General features: G+C 38.0%; 1 protein-coding gene across 1 annotated transcript; it reads left to right on the plus strand.

Annotated features, from left to right (window-relative positions):
- LHX8 (LIM homeobox 8) lies at positions 1 to 26619 on the plus strand. The gene is made up of 10 exons (XM_066372203.1): positions 1 to 68; positions 246 to 324; positions 1937 to 2023; positions 2408 to 2569; positions 6257 to 6378; positions 8686 to 8906; positions 9425 to 9528; positions 16010 to 16105; positions 22523 to 22706; positions 26195 to 26619. The coding sequence occupies exons 3-10, from the start codon at positions 1949 to 1951 to the stop codon at positions 26269 to 26271; spliced, it is 1041 nt and encodes a 346-aa protein (XP_066228300.1). The 5' UTR covers positions 1 to 68; positions 246 to 324; positions 1937 to 1948; the 3' UTR covers positions 26272 to 26619.
- Positions 26620 to 27073: the final 454 nt, after the last annotated feature.

Consider the following 27073-nt stretch of genomic DNA (forward strand, 5'->3'; position numbering starts at 1 on the left):
GCGATCAGATGTTTGTGTGTAAACTGGAAGACAAGGACGTGCCGGAGCGGGCGGTTCCCCCTGAGAAGGTGAGCGAGCCGACGCCTGGCCAACCCGCTGGATCGCAGTTCCTTTGAAACGCGAGCTGTTTGGGCTCCTAAACGAGGCTCAGAAATTACCTGTAACGGCCTCATCTTCAGACCTGGCAATTTTTTTTTCCTTGTTACGTAGTAGCGTTAGTAATCATTGCCTCCCCTCCCCACAAGCTCACTTAACCTGAGGCATGGATTCGGAGACTGTAATTTGGGAGACGAAGCTTGGAGCCTAAGGCGCTCTCGGGGACATGTGAGTCGTACTTTTGTACTCTTTGCCGAGGCGATCGGGGCGGTCGGGGAGAGAGAGTCGGGCGGCCCGGAAGGCTGCCGGGCGGACCCGACCCCGGGAGCGGTGCCCAGCGCCCCGCCGCGGGCGGACCCCGAGGCGCGCTCCGGCTGCTGTGCCACCCGCGCCGGCCGGCCCGCCGCGAAAACCGAAAGTCCCGCGGCTTCCGGAAGGCTTCGGAGGACCCCAGGGAAGCCAGGAGCGTTAGTTTACTTAAAATTTCAGAAGAAGCAAACCCCAGGGTACGCGAGTCACACCGTTTGTCGAGAAAATGGGGACAGCTGACCAGCTCTTTCCTCCCTCTGGAGGCAGGACCCGCGGGTGTCTCGTATTTTAAAATTGAAAATCCACCGGAGCCTGTTTGAGAGCCTCACAGGACCTGCGCCCGGCACCGCCGAGTGTGCCTGGCTCCGACGGCGGCGGGAGCGCCCGAGGACGCGGGGCTCAAACGCCGCAACTCCCTTTGTGCCGGCGAGGACGCGGCCTCCGTGCGCAGGGAGCGTTCCCGCGGGTCCGCGCAGAGGCCTGGGCGACCCCGGCTTCGGACTCGGTCTCGCCGCGGCTGCTGGGGGGGTGGGGTGGGGGTGCGCAAAGTCTGAAACGCAGGGGAGCGGGCCGCCCGGGCGTGCTCTCCCAGCACCGCGCGAGAGGTTTCGAAAACCGAGGCAGACAACGCCCAGAGGCTGCGTTTCCGTTTAGGAACAAAACTCCAGCAAAGGCTTGGAAACACTTGAGTAATGCGCGTTGTTGCTTTAAAACATTTTGACCGAGGTTGGGTGAGGTATTTTTTTTTTTTAATGGCACAAATTAAATTCAGCTGGATATTTTCCATTATTCGATACGCTTTTTGCGCTGGTTAAAAATAATCCTTTAGTAGCTGAAATGTTGACTTATTGAGCAATAAGTGGCAATTTACACCTTAAAGAAACGAGTGTAAATCACTCGCAGCTCTAATTGCTGCAAGTTTACGAAAGAGCTGCTGGCTTGGTTTAATCTGAAGCATTTTCATTCAAATTGTCATCGGAACAAGCACCAGGCTTCTTAAATCCCGCAGTAATTAGCTTTCAAGTATCCTATTAAACCTCTTCACCTTTCGGGCTATCCAATTCAAAAAGCTCCCTTTAAAAATATGTCTAGCTCTTTTAATTGAGGTTATTAAAGAAATCAAGTTTCTTCCCCCGTCCCCTCCTCAACCCTCTTTTCTTCTCTCCCATCCTGCCTCTTCTCCCTCGTGCACCCCCTTGAGCCCGGTGATCCCGGCACCGTCTTGATTGACATCTAGAAAGAACGTGCTTTGTGCCGGGATGATTGTTATTAACTTGTTACCCCCGGCAGGAGGGCAGAGAACGGACACGCACGGGTGAAAGCCGCGGAGCCGGAGCCCCGAGAGCCCTCGGCCTGGCAGCGCGCTGGGTCTGCGCCGCCGCGGTCCCCGGCGCGTGGGCCCGGGAGCCTGAGCGCTGCACGCGCCGCGGGCGCGCGGGGCCTTCATTAGTCCGCCCCGCGTGCGCAGGGGCCGACGCTCGGGGCCGCGCGGGCTGGCTCTGAACTTCTCGTCTGTTTCCTCCACCCGCAGCGCCGGGGGCCCATGTCGGACGAGTGCGGGCGGACGGCAGCCCTGGCGGCTGGGAGAGCTCGGAGAGGCGCTGGGGAAGAGGGACTGGTGAGTGGGGGGGACGCAGGTGCTGGCACGGCCGGCCCCGGTGGGGAGGCGGCCCCGGACCAAGGGCCGCCGGCTCGCGCTCCTTCCCGGGCCCAGCGGGCCCTCGGGGACCGGGGCGGGGAGGGACGGGGGCGGGACGGGGTGCAGAGCCGAGCTGGCACGGCGAGCGGGGCAGGCTTTAAAGGCGCCCGGCTCCTGGAGGTCGGGGGTCGCAGTCCCAACGGGCAGTGGCTGGAGCTTGGACTCTGGACTTGGGGTGAGGGCAGGAAGGGGGGGCGCTGGAGAGAGGGAGGGAGGCGGCGGGGGAGCCCCCGGGAACCCTGGGTGGAGGAGGGGAGGAGGGGTCTAGAACCCACAGCGACGCAGCCCCGCTGCTTCCTGCAGGTGAGCCCCGAGGGCGCGGGGGACGAGGACTCGTGCTCCTCCTCGGCCCCTCTGTCCCCGTCGTCCTCGCCTCGGTCCATGGCCTCGGGCTCCGTCTGTCCCCCTGGAAAGTGTGTGTGCAACAGCTGCGGCCTGGAGATCGTGGACAAGTACCTCCTGAAGGTAGGGCGCGCCGCGAGGTCCAGGGGGGCGGCTCCCCTCAGAGCGCCGGGAGAGAGAGAAGTTCTTCCCCCCTTTTCCATTTAAGTTCTCGCTTAAGGTTTAGGCTTTCAAAGCAAAACGGCCCACTGCAAGGGCAACTCTTGGGATTGCAAATAGTGGGGGAAGAAATCGTAGAATTTCCAGAGTTGTTCCTGAACAGTTCGTGTGTGACACATCCTGGTCTAGAAGAGCCGATACCTGGGTGGATGTAGCGGAGTCAGCCACCAACCAGGAACGGGAATGGGGAAACCATTTCACCCAGTCTGAAAGGGGGCCCTGCCTGACTGGTTTTACCGAGCCCCGGGTTACGTGGGGTCTCGCCACCCCCAGTAACACCCACACGCCGGCCTCCTTCTGAGAGTTCTAAGTCTAGTTGACTGATTCACCTTCCCGGTGTCTCCTTTGGTGAGAATCACCCTAAAGTGCCGTAAAAGCTCTTTTCTGGACAGATTTTTTTACGTAGTTTTGTATTTATTTAAAATTACCTGTGGCTTTTCCAAAGTAGAAGTTCCTAGGAGCATTTAAATACAAACCATTTCCTCTCGTTAAGGTTTACTACTTCAAGGCCATCCAGTACTTTTGGTGGTTGTTTTAATGTTATCTTCAGTGCTTGACGGGGCGGGGAAGGGGAGAGTATGGAAATTGATGTAAAGTTAGGAAGAAAAAAAAGACTCCGATGGAAGGGCTTCACATGGTGGTTTGAGAGTAGACTGTCTGTCTTAATTTATTTTACTTCTCTTAAAATATTGTGGAGGAGTTTTGGAGTATAAATTCTGGCAGGCCACGGTTATTCCTGTCATTGCCTGCAGGATCATGGTCCCATGTGTCTTAATCCTAATGCTATGGGTCTTCAACTTCAATAGCTCTTTAAAACCACTATTTAAAGTAATGATATCTCCTAACTGAATTAGTAGCAAACCAGTTCACTTTCTACTCCCTCTCCACCAGCCCCCCACCCCCAGTTTTTCAAAACAGAATTAATTATGGAGGGTATGCTTTTTTTTGAGCATACCCTCCATATGCTCAAAAAAAGCAAGTTACTGGAGTTCTTGAAATTTTTATCTCAATGTACAAAGCTGCATCATCTATAAAGTGGAAATGATGCCCTATAAATACAGGCCAGAAAAAGCAATAACAGAAGTTTTAGTGAAAACATTAAAAAGTGACTTACTTAATCTTTATTGGTGGTTAATTCTTAAAGCTGACAAATTGACATGGCTGTATTCTTAAGATTCCCCTTTCAGTGTTTTTAGACCTGAGCCTTTTTGGATATTTCAGAATCATCTTTTGGATAAAAACTGGCTTCTTATTTTCAATGAACCCTCTCAAAAATCAGCATAATGTTTAAGAATGTTTCTGAACAGTTCTACAAAGGTTTTAACACTTCATAGCAGAGAAGATATAGAAAAAGTATATTACAAAGTGACTCAACACACCCTCTAAAATACAGCAGTTTCTAGCATTTATCTTTTGTATGTTAAAAATATGTTTATATATAGGGTGGTGCAAAAGTAAGGTTACAGTTGTGAGTATGTGAAACAGTTTATCCTTGTATTATTACTTCTTATTATATTGCTTTCCATATAGGCAACTGTAAATCTACTTTTGCCCCTTCTTGAATTATTATATACTTATACTACATGAAATATCTAAGATATCTAAGCTTTCCATTGTAATAGGACTGGAGTCCTCCCAATGAGTCTTCTAAGTAGTCTTATTCTGTCCTTGTACACATTAGTATATTAGCTATAACCAAAGTTCAATACTATATGATTATATAAAAGCTGAATTCTTAACTTTTTTTTCCTTTTAAGTTCTTATTCATCCAAATAAGTTTGAATTCAATTCAAATTACTGGTAAAAAATAATAGTTAGGCCTGGTAGAATATTGAAGGATGTAAATTGTTTAAAATAGAAAAATATCATATTGTGAGACAACTAAAATAGATTAGAACAAAAAAATACAAGAGGAGGTAGATTCATCTGTTGCACCATCAAACACTTCAGTGCCCTGCTGTTTGGGTGGATTTTCTGGCTTGGTCTTACATACATACATATATATATATATATATATACATATACAGATTGGTTCAATACTGACCATCAGGGAAGGTTTATATTCTCCATAATGTTCTCTTTTCACCTTACTTTTCTCCCTGGAAAAGAAATAAAAGATTTAAAAAAATTTTTTAAAGTAAACTTTGAGGAAAGAGGAAAATCAGGCCTTAGGTCTGACTTTAGAGATTTAGAGCGTGGCCATAACTCTGCCCTGAAGCCTGAATCTACCTTTGCTTTAACAACAACAACAACATTTATAAAAGAGGCTGGGTAAGATCTAAATGCAGAAGAAGACCTTGAACAGTGGATTGTGAAAGGAAATCCATACTTCTAAGCTTTAACATTTATTTGGGATCATTTTAGAAAAAACTAGAAGGGAAAGGTATCTTTATTTTCAGGACAATATTCACAATTGTTAATATTTTTTATTCTTTGCTATTTTCCTTGTACAGTAAATGTGTATGTCTTTTATAGCAAAACCAAAACTTAAAACTTTAAAAATTTAACCAAAATGATACTCTCATTACTGCTCTAGAAAGAGGCACATAATTATAATTAGAAGAGAGTGAAATTTTTTAATCAGCTTTGAGGTACCTTTTATAGTTCATGAACAGTAGTACTAATCTGATAGAATCTTTGGACAGTAATCTTTATTATGCAGTAGTGTAGCAAAAGGTATATTTCACAATCTCCCATTTTTCCAAATTACTCAATTCCTATTTTAGACATTTGATCTGTTTGTAGGGTGTAACTTTTGTTTTTGCAGCACTACTGTTCTTTTATATGAAATTTAACTAAGCATAAATCTAGTTCTCATGTTCATTTTACAAGAGCAAGCTTTAGGAGCCTGCATTACAGGGAAGTTCAATCTAATACACATGTTTATTCTTGAAGGCTAAATTGTGGTGCTTATAGTATGATGGTGACAGTTTATGGTGAGGGTAATTATGATTTGATCCCTGAACTAATAATATTTCATGTTCCTACTTTGAAAATATAAGGAGTTATAAGAAGTGCTGTGAATTATTAAATCACCATTTTCTGCTTCACTTCTTGAAGTATAAATGGCAAACAATGCTTGGGTGCCTTTTTAGAACTACTTATAATTAGATTAATTTTCCCTCTGGTAACCAAATCATTAAGTAGGGTTAGCAATACTTGACTTCTTGGTTCTAGTATTTAATGTTAAAAGGGAGCCAGGGTTTCTGCCATATCAACATTTAAATCGAACTTAACATTTCTGTTTCATAAGCAGATTGCTTGACTTCTTAACAAGGGTAAGTATTTATCTATAAAAACCTCTTTTTCATTGTCTTTCTTTCTCCTTTTAACCAGTGCACAGTTTATAATAATTTGGTCTCCTCCCAAAAAAAGTACATTGGAAAGATATGTGGTTTGACTTCTTTAGCTAACATGTTTCGTGGTAGGAAGTATTTAGTAAAAGAAAAAATAAACCAGTTATATGACTTTAAAGTGTTCAAGAATTTTCCCTGTGTTCATAGAAGTTTCATTTAAAACTGTCCAATATACAAAACCAGTGAAAATCCTTTTAAGTATCAGTGACTTCTCACCGGCCGTTCTCCTCCATAGGTGAATGACCTGTGCTGGCATGTTCGCTGTCTCTCCTGCAGTGTCTGCAGAACCTCCCTAGGAAGGCACACCAGCTGTTATATTAAAGACAAAGACATTTTCTGCAAACTTGATTATTTCAGGTATACTGTGACTTTTTTTTTTTTTTTTTTTTTTTTTTTTAGTAAATAGATATCCCAAGAAATTATTACACAAAGAGAATTTTATAAATAGGCTTTTTTGTCCAGTTTTATTTATTGAAGCACAGTTTTTCTTATAAATATATAGATTTTAAAATGAGAAAGCTTATATTTTTGAGGTATAATGTGTATAAAAACAAACTAAGCATGTTTATATGTTTTAGGAATTCAGGATAAAAAAAACACCCTAATTTTAAATAATTATTTCCACTTTTGGCCAGTAAAAATTTTAGGTATTAAAAATAAGGAAACTTTTGTGCTGTGCATAGGTATAAAATATGAAATACAAGATGACTGTGATTGGGGGAGTGATAAAATGAAATAATTATGGGGGGGAATATCAAGGTTTTGTTTAAACTTTTGGCTGTTTACTACAGAATTTCCCTAATTATGCACCTATAAAATGCAAGCAGTTTGGAGACTGTGATGAACCAAATTAATCAGAATTGACTATTTCAGTATTAGGAATACAACAAATCTAATTATTCTGCCTAAAATGTTTCTTTTGTTTGTTCTTTGACTTTTATTTTGTGAGATTATATATATTTTCTTAAGATATTAAATGTAACATTTTCTCTCTGTGATCTTTTTGTAATTATTTAAATTTATAGTTTCTCCTAGGATATAATTCAGTTCTTAATGGATAGCTATCTAGAATTGAAATCATCCTTAAGTATAACTTTTAAAAATTACCATATTTTTTCTTTATTTGCATTTCCAAATGAAGAAGAATGTTTATTGTTAAATTAGGAAGTTAATACTGTATAATGAAATTTGTAATACTAATTATGTTGTTTATACTCAATTTCAAAAACTGATTTCAGGGAGTTTAATGGTTGATTTGAATAAATTGCTAGGTAATTTAAAGCACTTCATGAAATCCAGAGTCCTTTATTTTATAAAGCCACAGAATTTATAATTACCAAAAATATATATTTCTCATCAGGTATACTCTCTATTTCCTCAAAAATAGTAGTAATTTGCCTTGTCTTTCACTTAGGATATACTAATCTTGATTTTCTATGGTAATATAAAGACTTTTAAAAGATTTTGTTTTAGAGGCTTATTGAAGGTCTAGTTCTTCAGGACATTTTTATACTTTATATTTTATTATATTCTAAAATGTATTTTAGGATTCAGTTTTTCAGATTAATTTTTTTTAAAAATAGCAATACCTCTAAAGATATACTAGTGAATAGACACAGACATAAACTTACCTAGTTTGATGTGATATGCCAAGCCATGACTCCGACTGAGAGAGACAAGACAAAGAGTATCCAGTCCCTTGGACTGAGAGAAAAAAAAGATATATTTGCACCTGGCATTTTGTTAATATTAACCTACATTTAATGTTCAGATGTGTCTGGAAGTTTTAGGTAATATTTCCCCTCTTCCCATGGTTAGCATTGCAGTATATAGTTTATTCACCAAAGAAAATATTTCTGAGTTTTCCTTCCTCTCATTCTTCCCAGGATGAACAATTTCTGTTCTCCTCATTCTTTGATAATTCAATTTCAAATGTTTAGATGTTGTAACTTTTTTAAAGAAAATGATATTTAAAGCATTTTCAAATTATCTCAACTGTTTTTTTTTAACTTGGTTTTAAGAAGTTAATATATGTTCATTGGTATGTTTTTGTGCCTTTAGATTTCAATCCAAAGTGCGTGGGTGCATGGTGTATGTTTGTGTGTGTGTATTTGTATTATATCTTGGGTTTCCAGGTAATTTAAAATGCACTGATATTTGTTACGAGATATCGAAACTCATAGTTTATTTTAAAAGATAAAATATCCAATCTTTTTTTAAAGTAACAATGAGAAATTTTTGTTTTATAAGTAGGTTTTAATTATGACCATATCTCATCTTGATTGTTTACCATACTGACTTTTTAAATTATTTATGTATGTATGTATATATGTATGTGTGTATGTATTTATATGTATATATATAGAGAAACATTGATCTATTGTTCCACTTATTTACACATTTATTGGTTGATTCTTGTATGTGCCCTGTCCAGGGGATCAAACTGCAACCTTGGCATATTGGGACGATGCTCTAACCAACTGAGCTACCCAGCCAGGGCTACCATACGGATTTTAAGAAAAATAATTGATTCATGTTTTATTTTCAAAAGATTTAAATACTTAGCTTAATCCATGAGTAGTATAATGCATTAGTTTAATCTCAAATTGATGAATACCTCACCAAGCATTAAAATCTTCACCTCCTACCCTTCTATTTATGTAGAAGGTATGGAACTCGCTGCTCTCGTTGTGGGAGGCACATCCATTCTACTGACTGGGTCCGGAGGGCCAAGGGCAATGTCTATCACTTGGCGTGCTTTGCCTGCTTTTCTTGCAAAAGGCAACTTTCCACGGGAGAGGAGTTTGCTTTGGTGGAAGAGAAAGTCCTCTGCAGAGTGCATTATGACTGCATGCTGGATAATTTAAAAAGAGAAGTGGAAAATGGTAACTATATACTTAAAATACTTTTGAGTCTTTTGGAACCGTGAATACAGGAATGAAAACAATTTTTCTTTAAGGTCATTTTTATGTATTATTTTGTGCAGTATAATTGTGGTAAAACTCATTAAGCACTTTACTGTTAGTGATGGTCTCCATCTGTTTGTTTACAGGATAAGCCATGACATGTGTATTAGCTTTGTGCCATAGTCTCAGCAGCCTTGAGTTTAAGATTCTGTTTTGCTTTTGTTAACTAGTCGTTACCCTGTCTTTGCCCTCCTAAGGATGAGCTTAGATATTTCCCTCTAACTTTTTGCTCTTGTGACTAAATATTCAAGCCTACAAATTGAATGTTGTTTTTACAGTATATCTCTAGTGTGTTTAAAAACTTAACTCAAGGGGTTTTGCAATCTGGAAGATGTATACAGTTTCACTCCAAGCCAAGAGATGCAAAAATGCTATTATTGTATGACTGATGAACTCATCTTTGTTACCAACATGTGTGGTGTGTTTTTTAAATGTAGGTAATGGGATTAGTGTTGAAGGCGCCCTCCTCACAGAGCAAGATGTTAATCATCCAAAACCAGCAAAAAGGGCTCGGACCAGCTTTACGGCAGATCAGCTCCAGGTAGACGTGACAATGAATTGATGATTTTTGAAGCCTTTCCCTACCACAAAACAAACAAATATTTATGCTGTCTAAAATAATTTGTATGTTTCTAAAAAGACTAGCCTATGCTTTTTGTGAAAAATAACTTGGTGAATGTATGAAAATACACTTTTGCCCTAAAATATTTATTAATATTCCCAGAGTTAATGATATGCACAAACCAGTCATTCAAGCTGGTGTGTTGGCATTGACATCCAAGTGGAAAAGAACTATTAGTCTGTCCTGATTCCTGATAAAATCAATGTAACCTAGGCATTTACATTGCTACATATAATTGCAATAGAAGAAAAAATATTTTGGGACTCAACATGTAAGTCTATGGGACACTAATGTATTAGTCTTTTCAAGGAGTCTTTTAATGGACAAGATTATACATTTTCTGAGTAGGTTGATTATGTCCCCTGAAAAAGGGAAGGATTATTTTCAGTTTAGTTGCCCTAAATATAATTGTCATAGATTTGAGTTATGTAAATTGTTAAGGAAATTATTAAATAATTGCTCCTTGCTTTTTTTTTTTTTTTTTTTTTGGTATTTTTCCGAAGCTGGAAACGGGGAGAGACAGTCAGACAGACTCCCGCATGCGCCTGACCGGGATCCATCCGGCATGCCCACCAGGGGGCGACGCTTTGCCCACCAGGGGGTGATGCTCTGCCCCTCTGGGGCATCGCTCTGTCGCAACCAGAGCCACTCTAGCGCCTGGGGCAGAGGCCAAGGAGCCATCCCCAGCACCCAGGCCATCTTGGCTCCAATGGAGCCTTGGCTGCGGGAGGGGAAGAGAGAGACAGAGAGGAAGGAGAGGGGCAGGGGTGGAGAAGCAGATGGATGCTTCTCCTGTGTGCCCTGGCCGGGAATCGAACCCGGGACCCCTGCACGCCAGGCCGACGCTCTACCACTCAGCCAACCAGCCAGGGCTGCTCCTTGCTTTAAAAAAAGTCATGTTCTCTAAAAGATTAATATGACTGAAGTATTTTATGTTAAGGTAAAGTAACATTTATTGAGCACCTACCTACTGTGCTTGACACATTGTATTCATCTTAGCTCAGATTTGAAATGACATTTACACAATATTAACAAATGAGTGAAAGTAATTTTTGAAAAATTACATGTAATATTCTAAGACTTTCCAGTATTTAAGATTAAAACAATACAGTGTTTTCAAGGAGAGAATTTTTATTTTGAGAAGGAAACCATGATGTGGCCTGACCTGTGGTGGCACATTGGATAAGGTGTCAACCTGGAATGCGGAGGTCTCCAGTTGGAAATCCTGGGCTTGTCCCTTAAGGCACATATGAGAAGCAACTACTATGAGTTGATGCTTCCCACTCTTTCCCTTACTTTCTCCCCCTTCTCTCTCTGCCTTCCCCTCCCCCTCCCTCTCTCTAAAATCAAGAAATAAACTCTAAAAAAAATAAAAAAGAAAAAACCTTGATGTGGTAATGGAAGGAAACTTGACTTAGGGTGGTGAACACACAAATATACAGATGATGTATTATTAATATTTGGAATGTACACCTGAGACCTGTATAATTTTATATACAATGTCACCCCAATAAATTCAATAAAAAGTAAAAAAATAACCACTTGATGTGACACAAATATTTCAAGGTAACTTAATGGTATTGGAAAGGAATCCAGTATTAAAATCTAAAGCCAATCTGAAAAATTTTCAAATGATGGTTTTGAATTTCTTAGACATAGAAAATATGGTCAGTAAGTAATAAAGGAGAGATAACATCAGTGTTTGAACCTTGCTTTTCTGAGTGCCTCTCTGGGTTGCAATGATCACACAAAGCCCTAAGTCAGAAGTATGCATACCTGTGGGAGAACTGGCAGCACTATGTGTGGTAGCTGAAAGGTATGTGAGAAAAAATCAAGGTGTGCAAAAAACTAGAATCTCTAATATAAGTATGTTCTGTTTTTAAAACTGGCTATTTTCATAGGGCTGTCTATAGTTTTAATTATAATACTGATAACTCTTATTTGATATATAAATTTATTATTACAATTACAGTTATGAAAATATGAAACCACTTCAGGTATATAGGCAATCTCATATAGGAAGATAAATACTAATTTTAAAAAAGGGAAATACTATTTGTGGAGGACTTAGTGTGCCAAGTCCTATGACAGGCATTTTCTCTACCTTATCTCCTTGAACTCTTACAAATCCTTGATGTAGGGAGCCTCATCCGAGAGGTGCAGGAACTTTCCTCGGGGCAAATCGCTGAGGGAATGGCAGAGAGTAGGTTTGGACCCTGTTCCCAAACCTCTGATCTTTTCATTCTGATTGGCCTCCAAGGATACCAAGGCACAAGGGTGAGTTGGTGCCTAATAAAATTTCACTAGCAGCAGCAGCAGCAGCAGCAGCTAAAACAAAAGAGTATGATTCTGAATCTTGTAGATAGCCTTATAGTTTTAATTGCAAATGTGCACAAACTATTTAATCATGATTTATATGAAAATGTGATGTGAATCATGTTTTTAAAAATTTTGTATCAGAATCATAAGTTGTGAAAATTAAAAGCAGGAATGATATGCTTTCAAAGCATGTACTCATTTATTCAATATGTATTAGCACCTATCTATGTCAGGGATGATTGAAACAAATAAGACACAATTCTTGTCCTCAAGCGGTTCTTTATAATTTAGGAATCTGGGATAGCTGTAAATTTCTTCTTAACAACTTGGATGATTATATTTTGTTAGAACCTCTAATAAATCAGGTGATGTACTTTCATTGTCAAATTGTCCTACCTTGCCATAAAATAATAAAATATCAGTAGGTCAAAACTATTCATGAAGTACCTGCTTTAAACAGAGTAGAGTTAAAATGAGAATAATAAACAAAATAATTTTCCAAAATGCTTCTTTAGAAGCTTATGGGGAGAAAAAATAGTTTCAGACTTATGAAATAAAATATTGTTTTGTGTTGGCATAAATATTTCAAATATTGTCTTATTTGTAGAAATGATATTTGAGAAGTTTCAGCCAATATTATGGTTTGCTTATTATAGTTAGATGTAGTCACTCAATGTTTATTAATGTTAAATATAATAAGGTTAGAATCCTCTTTAATCTACTTCCACATAGAGTTGGTCAGATGTTACTATGCAGAATCCTGACATTTCTGGCCGTAAAATGATAAATGTCTCTAGATGCTTACTCCTTGATCATGTTAAAAGAGCTCAAAAAAAGAGTAGGGTGGATTTTGGCATTATTAGTGACTAGAGAATAATAAAATTAAGTCAAAATTAAGAAGATTTGTGTGTGTGTGTGTGTGTGTGAGAGAGAGAGAGAGAGAGAGAGAGACTAAACACTGCTAAGTACAGTTTACCTTTCCTTTAGCATAATTCAATCTTAAACCATCAATGTTGATTTAAATTTTGCTTTATCCCTTGAAGAGAAATTGCTTTATTAAATGTAATTTGGTTCCGTTATTAAACCTGTGAATTTGAAATGCATTTGAGAAAAGCATGCTGTTTTCATTCTGTAAATTATCAGTAGTGGCTTTGAAAGCAAATGCTTTCCTCCTTCAAAATTAAAAAACGAAGACTATTAGTTTTTTCATTCTTTTTTCTCTTTTGGGATTTACAAGCTCAGACTCCTATAAACACAACTGCATTTGCATTGGAAATAACACATTTGAAGTAGGAAAGGAAGAATGAAGTGAACTAAGTGAGATTATAGGCTTTTAGGCTGGTTCTACCCATTTTTAAAATTAATTAATTTTTAATTGAATTTATTAAGGTGACACTGGTTAACAAAATTATACAGGTTTCAGGTGCATGAGTCTACAGCCCATCTCTGTCCACTGTATTGTGTGTTCACCCCCCAGGTCAAGCCCTCGTCCATCACCACTTATCCCCCATACTGTCCCCACTCCCTTCAGCCCCCTGGCAATCACCGCACTCTTGTCCATGTCCACGAGTTTATTCTGTCTTTTTTTTTTTTTTTTGGTCCTCCTTTGCTCAATCCCTTAAAGCAAAAATACACATGTTGTTTACAGTGACTGTGGGCAGAGTTGCACAGGAAGCCAGAAATACTCTATTCTAGAAGAGTCACTAATCAGAGAAAACTTAAATGGGAGAAAATATTTATATAATTTGTAAATCTTAAGATTTGTCAGAACAACGTTCATCCTTTTCATCACATTATCTTCAGTTTTTCCTCACATTGTCAAGGTTCATTCTGTCACAATCCCTTATGCACAAACACTGTTGACAAGAAGGAGGATATGAAGAATATGAAGAAGACATTCCCTTTGCCCTTAAAAGTCTAACTATCTCCTTGGGACACCTAGCCTTGCCAATAAATTATTTAGCTATACTGTGAAAAGTGCAGTGGCAAAGATAGTATTATAGGAGGATCATAGTGGATGGAGAATGTAATTAATATTGCCTGTTGCAAATGGTGTGGAGGCCCGCAGAGTTTTAGTGAAGTTGATACCCTATCCCCATCCCAGGCCCAGACCCAGACCCAGACCCGTGCTCATGGACATGCACAATCATGTTGGACACCAGATTCCCTCTCCTATTTTTTATAATAATACTTTCTTTATATTTTATAGTACTTTCCTCAATTGATTGACTTTTAACTAATAAAATACAAATATCCCACTTGATTCCCATGGTTAGCTTTTTCTTTTCTTTTTTTGTGACAGAGACAGAGAGAGGGACAGGCTGACAGGAAGGGAGACAGATGAGAAGCATCAATTCTTTGTTGTGGCTCCTTAGTTGTTCATTGATTGCTTTCTCATATGTGCCTGGACATGGGGCTACAGCAGACCGAGTGACCCCTTGCTCAAGTCAGTGACCTTGGGCTCAAGCTGGTGACCCTTGCTCAAACTGGCGACCTCAGGGTTTCAAACTTGGGTCCTCCACATCCCAGTTTGACACTCTATCCACTGTGCCACCACCGCCTGGTCAGGCTCCCTTAGTTAGCTTTATCTGAAAGAATCCAAAAGCCCTTAGCTTATGGCTTTATTCTGGTTACTCCCTCCTTCTGTCCACCTTCTCTCTCTCTCTCTCTCTCTCTCTCTCTCTCTCTCTCTCTCTCTCATATTTAAGAGTTTTTATAAAATTTTTATTTGAGCCAAACTGACAACATATGCCAGGAAGCAAGATTTCAAATGCTTTCCACTCTTCTCTTTTAACTAGTGGTGGGATTCAGCTGGTTCATACCGGTTCGGCAGAACTAATACCTAATTTTTTGATGAGTTCAGCAAAGCGGTTGTTAAAATGGCACTTGTAATCAGGGTTCTCTCTAAGAGGTATGCCTGGGCAGCTGCCCAATGTGGAAATCACAAATTTTCATTCCTTACTCTTTTTTAACATTTATTTGTGCAGCGGCATATACTAAGTGCCCGTAGTAATGTTCATTCCATCCATAGGTGAAAAAAATTGCAAGGGAGGATGCCAATCAAGAAGCCATATAGAAATATCTTAACAGTTTTTATTGTTTTTTGTCAGGTATTATTTAATATTTTTTCATTGATATTATAAAACTCTTTCTTATAACAATCTAGTTTTGTGTATATCTACTTAACTATTAAATGCATGAAATAATAAACTACCTTTCAGTATATCATTTTTTGATACTTAAAATAGTCATTAGGGCAGAGAACCAGTTGTTAAATTATTTGAATCCCACCACTGCTCTTAACCTCATACTGTTGGTAGTTATTGGCATGTCTGTCTCTTTCTCCCTGGAAGTTGAGATCAGGGAGAATTTTTTCATGTGTCACTATCTCATAGTACTTAGCACAGTGGTTCCAATCCAAAGATTCACTTCAGAATCACCTGGAGACTTTTTCAACATATAGATATTTAGATCCTGAGAAATTCTTATTTATTGAGTTGATGGGTGTCTTCCTTTTAAGATCTTAGATATTCCTTTACATAGAGCAAGTGCTTAAACAATTAATGATGGAATGGTTATAATTAAGTGGAATACATTTGTTGTTTTACGTACTATTTGCAGACTAATTAAAATTGTAGTAGGGGCCTTGAACCTGTTTAGCTCAGTAGAAGGTGGAAATAATTGTGATATAATTTTTGTATTGATATTTTCAAAATTTTTCTAATGCTAGTACTTTTTAACAAAAATGAAAAAGCAGTAAATAGACACTATTTATATATTTCATTTGTGGGTTGCAAGAATGGAAAAAAAAGAAAAGGTAAGCTTATTTTAAACAGCATAGTTGAGAGACAAGTTTTTGTGTTAAAACTGATTATTTTTTGAAAGATCTCTGCATAGCAATTTGTGTTTAAATTTACAGAATGTGCATTCTTTTCACATATACATCCTTCCCCATATTTATTTTCAAGTAATAAAATATAAATGTTCCTTTTTTTTGTGTACATGTTTTTCTCTCCCATCATCAAAATGCATAAGGTTGATGATTTTTATCTATTTACTGCTTACATTTTCTAAACAACAGGTTATGCAAGCACAATTTGCTCAGGACAACAACCCAGATGCACAGACCCTTCAAAAACTGGCAGAAAGGACAGGCTTGAGCAGACGTGTGATACAGGTGATTGTTTTAAGTGTTAATCAAGAGATACTAAACTTTCTATTGTAGGTGTTTATTAGTGTGCAGTGTTTAGTGAAAAAATGTCAAAGCATTAGCTCCTCATTTTACCTCTCTTTACACTTTGAATCAATTTTTTTTTTAATCTGATAATTAGCCTGCTTGGATGGGGCTACCATCTGTTAAATGACTTCCGTGCACAAGTTACTTCATTCAGTGCTCGTAGCAATCCTAACATCCTCAGCCTAAAAACGACAACTGGGGTTCCGTGCTAGATCTGCTTCTGAGCTCAGTATTCTTTCTATCATTCTATGATTGTGTGTGTGAGTGTGTATGTGTGCAGGGGGTGTGGATGGCCTTTGTTAAAGATCCAGGTAGAAGGAGTAGTGAACAAAACTAGGGAAGGATGAGTTTGAGAAGATTTATTGGAATATAAGATCTGTGTTTGCAGATTGTGGAAGGAGAAATTGCTGGAGCTGAGCCTGGAGAGTCTTGTAGACGCCGAGTTCTTTCCTGAGCTGAAGAAAGCCGTGATAGGTGATTTTTAGGAAGAAAAGGTTGGTGACAGTACATGGGAAGAATTAGAGTTGGGAGAGGCTAGATAGAGATAGGCAGATTAGTTAGAATGTCCAGGAAAGCAGTAACTTTTTTTAAAAAGGAGCTTAGCTGGTATAGTGGCCTAGAATTCAACAAGAAACATTTATTGACTGTACACTGATGGCAGGTGATGGATGCTAGAGAGTTAAGAACAGGACAAGATAGTGTACAGTGGTACCTTGAGATACGAACAGACCAACATATGAATTTTTTAAGATATGAGCTACAAATCAGTCCGTATTTTTATTTGAGAACCAAGTGAAATTCCCAGATACGAGTCGTGATTGGGAAGCTGCTGCTAGTTGACACATTGGCACACGGGTTCAGTATTGGCAGTTTGATATATGTGTTGACTGACTTACGAACTTGGTTACAGAACAAATTAAATTCATATCTCAAGGTACCACTGTAATAGAGAAGCAGAAAGAAGCCAAAGATGATTCTTAAATGTAAAGTCAAAGTATTCTTGGAAAAGGTGCTGTTACCAGGAATATTAAGGTCAAAAGAAAACTCATTTGTTTGATAGGAGGGACTTGAATTCCCTTTTCTCTCTGCTAATTATGCAATGATGGTGTCATTGGGCATGTAAACAGGGATTTTCAAGGATAAACGGAACTCAAGCAAAAACATCTAATGCTATGAACTTAGGTAAGACCCTTTAGAAGTAGATTATAGACAGTAAAATATGAAGAATGGATTTTAGGGAGAGAGCAGGCTAAGAGGTGCTGTTTGAGTGGCACCTAGTAACAGCTAGAATGAATGAGTGAGTCTGGTGTACAGAGGCAGATTTAACGGCGGGCGCATGCCCTGGGCCCCAACTTCTGAAGGACCCTGCAAAATCCCAACTTGACACTTTTTTCTAATGTAAGAAGCCCAATATTTTCTTCTGCACCCGGGGCCTCAACCGACCTTGATCTGCCTCTGCTGGTATGTAAGCATCATGGAGGTAAAGGAGGGAGGTGGGTTCAAGACGGAAGTGGTCAACTATGTCAAGTTCGTATAGAGAGATCAGGGAAATGGAAAATAATTTTAATGAACATTCAAAGTTCAGAGAAGATTTAAGGAATTAATGCAAGCAGAATCAGGTTTCTGCAAGGGAATTCAGGAAAAGGTCGTTCTCACTCCTGATGTAGAACTTTCTCAGGAGGAAAGCCTGCAAAATTGGCATAGGCTACTATTGGATGTAGTGAGTTTCCTATGCCTGGAAGCTTCCTTTGTTGAGGTCATTAGACACAGTGGGCTGAGGGCCCCTTTAAACCTGAGACTATATTCTGCAGTAGCTGTCAGATTTATGGCTACCATGTTTTAGATTATTTTGAAGTTGGAAGCCAAGTAAAATGAAAAGTTTTCTGGGATCTATTCTAATTATTTGAGAATTATTTGAGACAGATTTCTCATGTAATTTCCAGGTATTTTAGTCACCAGCATTATGAGCAAATTAACTGGTTTCCACACACTAGAAATTAGAGTATATATTGTTGGATAGGGGTTTTAATATGTGAGAATTGAATTTAAATATTTTTGATAAGATGACAAAGGAAGGAGTACTAGCATGTAAATAAATATGTATATATAAGCACAGGGTGGGGGAAAAGTAGGTTTACAGTTGTTCATATGGAAAATAATGCAATAATTAGTAAATAATAATATAAGAATAGTCCTGGCTGGTTGGCTCAGCAGTAGAGCATGTGGAAGTCCTGGGTTTGATTCCTGGCCAGGACACACAGAAGAAGCACCCATCTGCTTCTCCACCCCTCCCCCTCTCCTTCCTCTCTGTCTCTCTCTTCCCCTCCCACAGCCACGGCTCCATTGGAGCAAAGTTGGCCCAGGCGCTGAGGATGGCTCCATGGCCTCCTCAAGTGCTACAATGGCTCCAGCTGCAACAGAGCAATGCCCCACATGGGCAGAGCATCACCCCCGATGGGTATGCTGGGTGGATCTTGGTTGGGCGCATGCAGGAGTCTGTCTGACTGCCTCCCTGCTTCTGACTTTGGAAAAATACCCCCCAAAATATTATAAGAATAAACTCTCTTTTGCATACTCACAACTATAAGCTTACTTTTGCCCCACCTTATATATTTGTGTATATGTGCATGTATATATGTAATTTAAATATATAGACCTTCACAGTATTTTAAAGTTAATTACTGTGATCTCAAATAGTAATCATGATCTGTTTGCTCAGCCTACTTTCTAGCATTTTAGAAAAGTTAAAGAAGAATTTTAATTACTAGGCCTTGATTCTAATATGCAAACTGGGTTATATGCAAAGATTAGGTAAAAACAATGGTCTGATACAATGACAATTTCATCTTTTCTAGCCAAAGTCTACTTAGAGGGTCATTAGTAACAGAGCAGGTTCACATTGTATTTAAAACAATAGAATAAAGATGAATGATTTTATTTTTAACATTTGGCATCTAGATATAATCACTGTTCACATACCCTTTCTGAGAGCTGAATTATGAGTTGTGTGCCCTACAGATAAAGGTTAAACAGTGTTATTTCTTTCAGTCAGTGTAGTGAAAATACCTTTTCATATCGAGAGTTACATGAATTTTATTGCGGCACATATTGAACACAGGAGAATTTATTTTCATTTTTTTTATTATCATATAAATGCTTCAATGAACAGCATAGTATATATCCTTGTAGACTTGTTCAGTCATTTTGATAGGATAAATTTATAGAAGTAAGATTGTTGAGTCAAAAGATAAAACATTTTTAGGGCTTTTAACTGATAGCAGAAAAATCACCTTCCAGAAAGTTCATAGCAATTTATTCTGCCAGGAGTTACTTATGAAAGTTCCTATTCCCCAACCCACACAAATTCTAATTGCTGTCATTCTTTAACATTCTTTCCAGTCTAATAGTCAGAAAAATCTCATTGTTTATACTTATATTTAATATCAATGAACTTTAACATAGTTGCTTAGTTTGTCATTTTTAAACTTGTTTTTAGCCCACTTTTCTTTGTGTTATTTTCTTGCCAACTTTTATTGATTTCTACTGATCATGTTCACTTTTCATAGTTCATCAATTTTCTTTTCATTTTTCCCCCACGTAGAACTTTTTGTACATTTAAATAGTATTCAAACCTCTCAATATCTTTTTCTCATAGCTTTGGGGGTTTTTGTTTTCCTATTTGTAGAGCATTATCAATTTGGCTTTTGTTTTTTAAATATTCTGATTCCACTTATTTACACCTATACTTTATCTGGAATTGACTTTCTTTTACGTGGGAGGTAGAGATTTCTTTTTTTCTCCCAAATGATTACCCATATTTCTTAAGTCAGTATTGTGCCATACTTTCCCAATAATTAAAAAAAATCCATCTTTTTAATACACTAAATTCTTATATTGGATTCTTTGGGGTTTTCAAAGAGATTCATTTATGCATTAGTCTTATGTTCTGCAGAATGTTTACATGGCCTGCTTCTAGCTTATGTAGTTTACAATACATATAGAACTAAAAAATAATTTTTAAGCATATTGCTCAAAAAGAAATTTCAACTCTTGTTAGAGATTTGCAAAGCAAAAGGATAAAATTATAAAGCCCATGATGAGAGTTAGAAGGACTTATATTTGAATTCTGAAGGTGGGTATCCCTCATGTCAGAAATTATTTCCTGAAGTCTAGTAGCCTCCGTTAAATCTTGCTGTGCACATTACATGAAATTATGTGTTTGCAAACCTCTTTCTGCTGTGGATCATCTTTCCAAGGAACTGTTTGAATAAGCATTAAGGTAGTTATTCTGCAGTTTATGTCATGCCTTTTTAAAATTTTCAAAGGCTGGGATTTTTTTTTCTAAACAATTGAGGAGATTCCATCCAGTATATACTCTATTGGAGATAAAACATACATTGAAGAAACTCTGGGAACCACAGTGTCATGTGTATTAGGTTATATGTAGTGTTCTGGGGTGTATGTCTTCTGGGCACTGTCCAGGAAAAGACAGGGGGCAGCAGTTCCCTTTGATAAGTTGGAGAATGAGTGTGTGTCCTCGGTGGGGTGGATGGCTGTCCTGGCACCTGTTGTTAAGGAGCCTGTGGAGAGAACGTGACTGGAGGCTTTGGGCATGGTCTCTATACAGGTACCTAAGTGGCTGACTAACACTCCAGGAGACGAGGGGGAAGGCTGTGATTCCCCATCCTTTTCTTTGATATGTGCCTGTCTTGTTCCTGAAACATTCCTTGGGTACTCTCTTTCAGCCACCTGCTCAGGGTTGCACACCCTGTTATGCTATTCATTTGTATTTCTTTAGTTTTAAGCCCTGGAGTTTATACTTTGTGAACCCTTTATTTTTGAGTGCCAAGGGCAGGTTGTGTCTTAGCAAACAGCCAATTTTTTCATGTAAATCTTTTTGCAGCTTCCTTCTTTTCCACATCATTTAGCCCCAATTCCCTTTGCCAGCCCAGAGCAGAGACTTATGGCCCAACCTTTCCCTGGCCCAAACCCCAAATTTTCTTAGTTTCCTTTAAGATTTTATCCCCCCCCCCCACTTCTCTTTCTCCTTGTGACAGAAGTGTTTGTCGTGATGGCACATAAATGCTATAATGTTTAATAGCACAACACTCTGTAGTGAAGTTTTATCTAATGGCAGGGAGTTCAAACACAGGCCCGCTTATTGCTGAAAGCACTCTGGGCAGTCTTACCTTACTCAGCTACCTGGATGTCACACTGCCCTTGCCCTGAATTTTCTTCCTTTATTGCTGTGAAAGAGTGGACAACAGGGTACTTAGCTCTTGATTTTTTGTGAACTGTTTCACCAGTGGTTGTGTCTGTATTTTATTCTACTTAAATATTACTAGTTTATGATGATGATGATGATTAGCCTGACCTTAACAGGCTTTTTAGGGAATAGGCTGTGTCTTCACTTGGAGAAATGGAAGCTAGCATGTTCTAATGTGCCTGGAATAACAGAATCAAGGAGTTTGTCAAAAGCTTTAAGTTCTCAGTAGGCATTTTAGTCATTTGAAAATAGATTTGAAATAAGTCCAGAAGATGTTTAAGAACACATTTAGTAGTTTTTGTTTGTTTGTTTGTTTGTTTGTTTGAAGTTCAGATTAAAAGGCTTTTTTTTTCCTTCTGTTTCTCTTTTTGCCCCAAATGCTGGTAGTAAAACCACAGAAACTTTTTCTGGAATTTTTGGGCCCTCAGCTCATTTTTATTCTGGAATATGCTGATTTAGTATAGAATTGGCTTTTCAGTAAATCTTCAAAGAGTTATTATATGAGTGAAGAAAATGACCGTTGATAGTTGTGCAAAAGTCTTTCTCTTCTGTCTACAGAACTTTTCAAAAACGTATTTAGATTTATACAGTGCTTCTATGGGAGAGTAATTGAAGTTACATCCCTTTTTTTTATTATTATTTTTATCACGTGAGAGGCAGAGAAGTGGAGAGACAGACTCCCACATGTGCCCCAACCGGATGGACTCAGCCACCCCCATCTAGGGCTGATTTTCTGTGCATGGGGGGGGGGGGGGGTTGCTGCTTCCGTTGCTCAGCAACAGAGATATTCCAATGCCTGAGGTGGCCTTGGAGCCATCCTCAGTGCCCTGGGCCAACTTGCGAGGGAAGGGGAAGAGAGACAGAGAGAGAGAGAGAGAGAAAAATTGGAGGGGGAGGGGTAGAGAAGCAGATGATGGCTTCTCCTGCGTGCCCTGACCTCAGAATCAAACCTGAGACTTCTACACACCTGGCAGACGCTCTACCATGGAGCCAACCGGCCAGGGGCAGAGGTTGCATCCCTTTTTAAACTGAGTTGTAATGTACTCAGAGCTGATACGTGACATAGCTGCTACATTGCTTTTCTCCCTCAGGTATGGTTTCAGAATTGTAGAGCGCGCCACAAGAAACACGTCAGCCCTAACCACTCCTCCTCCGCCCCAGTCACGGCTGTCCCGCCCTCCCGGCTGTCTCCGCCCATGTTAGAAGAAATGACTTACTCTGCCTACGTGCCCCAAGACGGGACCATGTTAACTGCGCTGCACAGTTACATGGATGGTAGGTATCCGAACATCTAACAACTGGCTCCCAAGCAATCAATAACTGACAACTTCTAATGTTAGATTATTGATGAAACTCACATTTTGAAATATTACCTCAGTAGTAGCTGAAAAATATTAAGTAGAGAGAAAAACTACCCAAACATTCTTATTTCTGTGACTAAATTTTAAGGGACAAGATTAACACTCACTATACTGCTAAAATACAAATACTAATAATGACTCTTCATGCTTGATTTCTACTTAGGAAAGGTTTGTTTTTGTTTGTTTTCACCTGATATTTATTTAAATAATTTATTTTCCTATGGTCAGAGAAAGTATTCACACTCAAATTTTTAGATTGGAGTTTACTTAGTTTTGTTAAAGAAACTTTATTGGAAAATAACCCATACATATAGCAAAGTGCAGACATATGTCCACAACTTGATAAATTAATGAAATAAACATGTACATATTCCCCAGATGAAGTAGTATTACATAATTAACACCCAAGAAGCCTGTCTATGTCTGATCCCAATCATTGTCCTTTTCCTCCAAAATGACATTACCTTGACTTCTACAATCAAGCTTTAGTTTTGCCTTTTTGTGAGCTTTATAGAAATTGAACCGTACAGAATGTATTCCTGTGTGTTGTACTTCTTTCAACTACATTGTTTGTGAGATTCATTGGTATCGTTGTAAGAACCAGCGATTTGTTTGTTTTCCTTGTTATAGAGAATTCTCTGGTAGAAATATACCACAATTTATCTACTCTGTGGTTGATAGACATTTGTGCTATTTCCAATTTGGGCTTTTATGAATATGCTGCTATGGATTTATTGTACATGCCTTTTGATGCACATTGATTGACAGTTCTATTTGGTATGTACCTGGGAGTAGAACATAGGATCATAAGCTATACATATATTCAAATTTAGTTGATTCTGCCAAACAATTTCTAATAAGGTTGAAGCAGTTTACACTTGGACCAATAGTATATGAGAGTTCAAGGTGCTCCTCATTTTCGCTAACACTTGGTAGGGTGTACCTTTTTAATTTTAGCCAATCTGATGGTTGTGCAGAACTATCTCATGATTTTTATTGCTTTTCCCTCAGTGACTGATGGAACTGAGCATTTTTTTTCATTGGGCATCTGTATATTTTGTATGTGTATAAAGAGCCTATTTATGTCATTTGCCTATTGATCTATTGGATTATTTGTTTTTTAAATTTGTTTTTGTTCCTGCTATATTCTGCATATAAAGTTTTTTTGATGATTATATGTCTTGCAAATATTTCCTCTTATTCAGTGGCTTGCTTTTTTCTACTCTGTTAAGCTTATGTTCTGTTGAGCACCAATTCCTAATTTTAATGTAGTTTGTTTCACCAGTTTTTCCCTTCACAGGAAGTGCTTTATTGTCACCTGATCAAGAAATTGTTCTTACTCAGAGATAATGATGATATTCCTCCAATGTTATCCTCTAGAATCTTTATTCTATCTTTGACACTGAGATTTACAGTCCATCTGGAATTGAATTTTGTACGTGATGTGAGATAGGAAACAAAGCTTATTTTTATACTGATGAAAATACTAATTTCCCAGCTGCTTTGTAGCACCACATTTGATATAAATCAAGTGTCCACATAATGTATATCAGTTTTATTAGTCTATTTATTTTCATATTAATACTTGTTTTAATTATGCTAGGCCTGTAATTCTTGATATCCAGTAATACAAGTCTTCTTATTTCATTGTTATTCAAGTTTGTGTTGCATATTCTTGACCCTTTATATTTCCATAAATTTTACCAGATTGTCAATTTCTACCCCAGAAAGGAAAACAATTGAGATTTTGATATACTCTATTGTAGGAAACTACCATCTTGGTAATATTATCTTTTTTTTCCTCAGCATTTCTTTTTATGTTTAGTTTTCAGTTTCATTATTATAATATGCCTAGATATGCTTCTTTAATATGTTGTTTGATGTACTTCATTATGAAAAAGTCTCAGCTTTTGTCTCTTAAAATAATGTTTCTGCCCTTATGAAAACTTTTTATATTTTCCAACCTGTTGACCTTCCATGCTTCAATCTAGATATTTTCTTCTGACTTATCTTCTAGTTCACTAATTCACTCTCTATTTAATATAATGTGGAACTAGTCCATTGAGATCTTAATATTGGTTATACCTTCAGTTTTAGAATTTCTATTTCATTCTTTTATTATAGTTTCTACTTCTATTCTGAAATAATCTATTTTTTTCATTTTGTTCCTTAATAAAATTATTGTTATATTAGTTATAAATAATGTCCATGTCTGGTAACTTCAATATGTGGAGTTTTTTTGGGTCTGTTCTACTTTTTTCCTCTTTGTTTTCAATCCAGATATGTCTTCTTATTTGCCTTGTTATTTTTTTATTGCACTTCAGATGTTGGGTGTAAAACACTAGAAATAATTTGAGGCTCTAGGTAATAACTTCTACCAGAGAGAATTTAGTTTTGCCTTTGGCAAGAGCTAGCCTAGGAAAGATCAACTTAATTCACTCAGGCATCAGTCCTAAGGAGGAATGATGTATTTCTGGGTCTATAACTTGGATTTAGCCTGTTGAGATCTAAAACAAAACCTGTGTTTTGTTTTATTTTGTTTCTGTTGTTTTTAACTAGGACTTTTCTTCAGTGGGTCTCTGACTTTTTTTCATATTTGTTTTCTACCACCCAAAGTCTCTCCTGAAAATTCTGCTCAACTTCTCAGCCTCTCAATCATTTATTTTAAAATTGTCACTAACTTGGGGAAAATAGCTTATTTTACTTCTCTCTTCCTCTGCAAGTCGATGCCTTGGTCGCTTTCCTGTGCCTTCAGGCAGATCTTTAAAATTTTGCCCAGCTTTCCTAGTTGCTCTCAGAAGAGGTTGTGTTTGAAGCAATGTAGCCTTGCTGAGAGTAGAATCCTCCTTTTAAGTTTTGGGTAAAAATAAAATAAAATAAAATAAATAAAATCAGAGCCTGTATTATTGTAATCATTTACTTACACTAGCATCAAAATTGGGTGTGCTCGCATGAATGACTGTTGTTTTGCTTGAGTCAAATGTGTTTTGATGTATGTTTAGAGAAGAGGCAGTTAAGCATTCATAAATGAGAATTTGGGAGGTCGTCTTATATATAGCCCCCTTTGTATGAAAGATGGCAACATCTCAGCAGACAAACTCATGAGTCTTTCTAGCTGCAAGGTCAAGTGCAGTGAATGGGGTTTGGATGGAGGACATTAAAGTGGTAAAAGCTTGTGGCCAAAAATAAAGATCTGGGGGGGTGAACTGTTCCTAGATTCTCATTTAATAATATGCGATGTTGAATAAGTTAATGCTTCTGCTGAGGTGGGTGGATTAAGTGTAGCTTGGTGCCCTCAGCTATAATGAGCCGTGAATGCACATTGCCTTGGATTGTTTTTGTTTTAAAATTAGTTTTAATCACCCTACAAAACTGATGCACAAATTTCTTTCTATTTTGTAGCTCATTCACCAACAACTCTTGGACTCCAGCCTTTGTTACCCCATTCAATGACACAACTGCCAATAAATCATACCTAATTTCTTTTTTCAGGGATAGAAATGATTAAGGATATAACCTTGTCACTTATTATGTATAAAATAACCTTTAAACAGATTAATGTTAAATTTTTATTTAACACCCAAAGCATTTCCAATATCACTTTGCTGCCCAGGTTTGTATCTATTGTTGGCCTGCAAGACACTTTTATTGATTTTTTCATTTTTTGTAAAACTTATGTTTACAAGAAAAAAACAAATCAAAACTTTTTCTGTATTGTCTGGAAATAGTTCACTCTAGTGTGTATCTGTTAATTTATTTGTCACCAAAAGAGCACTTTGCCTAAAAGAAAGGACTGACAAGTGTGCAAAATGTTTACAATTCTTTGTGAAATTGTAGTTTATCATTAGTTTGTACCTGTAAGTTATTGTTATAAATATTATCTGTATTTTTTTGTTACATACAACTTTATACTTTGAGGCTTGTATCTGTGAATTTGCAACTGAAATTTATTTTGCCATTGGTTTCTGAATGAACTGAATAAAGCTTCTGTTGTAGCATGCCATGCAAACACATTATTGTGTTTGTGGTTGATGAATTATGGCTGTAAATAATACTGGAGTTTAATAAGCCCACCATTCTAAGTTTATTAAATATTTTCCATTATTGTGAAAGTTATAAGCAATTTGTCCTTTTTGTGTGTGTTTTCCGCAGTAAGTTGACTTTAATGTCTTTTAAATATTAACAACTCTTAATTTTAAAAATTAATTTTGTTTTGTGCCATTGTGAGTACATTGTAATAGGAAACTTATTTGTTGATGACTGCACTTGCTCAACAAAAGA

Source organism: Saccopteryx leptura, chromosome 3 (genome assembly GCF_036850995.1).
Source record: "Saccopteryx leptura isolate mSacLep1 chromosome 3, mSacLep1_pri_phased_curated, whole genome shotgun sequence".
NCBI classification, from domain to species: domain Eukaryota; kingdom Metazoa; phylum Chordata; class Mammalia; order Chiroptera; family Emballonuridae; genus Saccopteryx; species Saccopteryx leptura.